Genomic DNA, 2,199 nt, shown 5'->3' with positions numbered 1-2,199 from the left:
CCCGCCGTACCACAGTCGGGCGTCGTTGGCGGACCAGCTCCATTACCCTTCTCGACGATTGCGTCGGGCAAGTTGCGATACTGGATGGGGTGTCGGCGGTGCGGTGTGACGCCTGTGCGGAATGGCGGGAGGTGGTGGAATGGGTGGGGCTGCCGTCGTCCGCCTTCGTGAGCGGCGGGCGGCCCCTTTGCCGTTTTTTAACGGCCGTCCGCGCGGCGAGTGGTTCCCTCCGGTTGCGTGTCGGACGTTGCTTTTAGATGTGTCGTGTCCACAAACACGACACGACTGGCATCGCAACGATCGTTGCGTCCCTCGCCGTTCCGCGGGAGGCTGGGTTGCCCTCGAAAAGGCGTCGGCCTCATGAACGGCGGCGCAAAGACGGTCGCGAATGTTGCGGAGCGGGGTGCCGGGATCGGATGCCGTCATGAGCCGCACCCGGAATGCCTGCACTAAGATCCCGCCAAAATTCATGAGGCGATCGGCGGGATCCCGCTCCGCTTCCACCGCGTCGATCCACGCAATCAGCGCTCGAAGGGAAGTTGAACCTGGTCCTCCGCCTGGCGCCAATAATTTTGCGCGCCCCGGAAGTCGACAACGACTCCGGAAACGCACGCATTCCATATACGCGGGGGCCATGTGGTGACGTCAAGGGCGCGGAACCTTCGTTCCTCTTCTTCTGTTGCAGAATGGGCTTCCAGGAGGAAGTGCGGAAGGCAAGGGCAACGAGGAGCAAAAATGTGGTCGCCCGAAATCGCCCTGAGACGTCTGGGGAATAACCTGCCGTCTCTCTCGCGTGGGGTTGCGTTGGGCCGTGCGTGACGGCGCGCCCCAAACCATCAAGCAACGCGTCTGACGCGGTTTTTTGGTAACGCCATCTTCGGCCGTATTTTCACGCGGGAAAGGTCCATCTGTAGGACCTCTCCGAGTGGCGGGGGCTTCTCTCCGGCCCGCCGTCTCCGCCTCCCACGCGACTTGCTGCGCCTCTCTAGCGCTGACGCGTGCCTCTCGTTCCTGTGGTTGGGCGCGGGTCGCCTCCAACTGCTGTCCGCGCCCGGCGAGCGCGCATTCTCGTTCTGCAAGAAGGCCGCCGGAGACCGCAATGTGAGATCCGCGCGCCGATAGGTTGTCATGCGCCTCTTCCAGCCGCGAATAAAGCTGAGCGCCTCGATTCTGCGCGTCCGCGACGGCGTGGGCGCAGTCAGCGATCGATCGCCCCCCTTCAGCAATGATGACCCCTTGCTGGACCCCCAACTCCCGGGCCGCACCCACACGATGGGCGGGAGCACCTGAGTCTCAAAATTGGGTACTTGGGGCTCCCGGGGATTCGCAACATGCCCTGTAAGGCTCGAATCCTCCCAGGGTTTGGCGATGTTTCTCGAAACCAAGCGTAAGCCTGTCATCGGGGTGGCCACAGTCAACGTCGCATCCGACGGCCCGTTTTCATCAACAAAGGCGGGCTGCACCTGCATATCGCCATGTTGGCGTACCAGGTGCGGAGGACGGGCGCCAATATCGCCCCACTCGGAGACCGTGTAAAATGAGCCAATGCCATTTCCTTAAACCAACCTCGCTGTGGCTGTAGGTTTGAAATTAAAAATAAAAAACTATCTGGCCGCTACCGACTCACTGATCCCTAAAGTCGTGGCCTTCCAAAAATTCATAAGACAAAGAGGTGTCGTGAAGAAACCTACACGTTCTATCAGGGTATATATACATTAACTAAGTTCGCCAGCTCTCCCGCGATCATTCGCCTCAGAAGCTCCTATGAAACGAAGGCCCGGGAACCCGCGGAGGCTGCCTTGAGGCCGGTTCGCGGCGCGGCCTTCCCCACTGATGTCCCCACGATTCCGAGCCGGCGCTACGGGGGCCCGGCGCCCGATTTTTTGTTGTGCGGGAAGCTTGCTGGAAGTAGTGGTTCTGGTGTTTTTTGGCGTGTGAACATTTGGGTCACTATTTCTTATTAACGCCGCGGCCGTAGTGAGTGATGGAGGGCGAATTTCTTTTTTTATTGCAGTGTCAGCTTGTGAGACACGGTGGGTTCTATGGCACCTTTTATTTTTAGCTTTTTGAGACCCTAGCCTTTTTGTTGCACCGTGTGTTCCGCAGTAGCACGCTTGTGGTCCCCATGCGCGCATTTTGGACTTCCATGGTGTGTGGACGACTTTGTATTTGCAGAAACGGCGTATTCGGCTACGAGAA

At 59.3% G+C, this 2,199-nt stretch overlaps 1 protein-coding gene across 1 annotated transcript, besides 3 other annotated features; it reads right to left on the bottom strand.

Annotated features, from left to right (window-relative positions):
• Positions 1 to 1,764: a mobile genetic element.
• Positions 1 to 2,199: a sequence feature (heterozygous, Esmeraldo-like haplotype).
• Positions 1,588 to 1,764: a mobile genetic element.
• On the bottom strand, positions 1,716 to 2,135 carry Tc00.1047053507111.10 (uncharacterized protein; the record flags this gene model as incomplete). Its single annotated transcript, XM_797549.1, has 1 exon — positions 1,716 to 2,135. The coding sequence occupies one exon, from the start codon at positions 2,133 to 2,135 to the stop codon at positions 1,716 to 1,718; it is 420 nt and encodes a 139-aa protein (XP_802642.1).

This window comes from Trypanosoma cruzi, genomic scaffold, assembly GCF_000209065.1.
Source record: "Trypanosoma cruzi strain CL Brener 1047053512031 genomic scaffold, whole genome shotgun sequence".
In the NCBI taxonomy this organism is placed as follows: domain Eukaryota; phylum Euglenozoa; class Kinetoplastea; order Trypanosomatida; family Trypanosomatidae; genus Trypanosoma; species Trypanosoma cruzi.
Note: the sequence above shows the minus strand (reverse complement) of the source record. Positions and strands in the feature narration are given on the sequence as shown.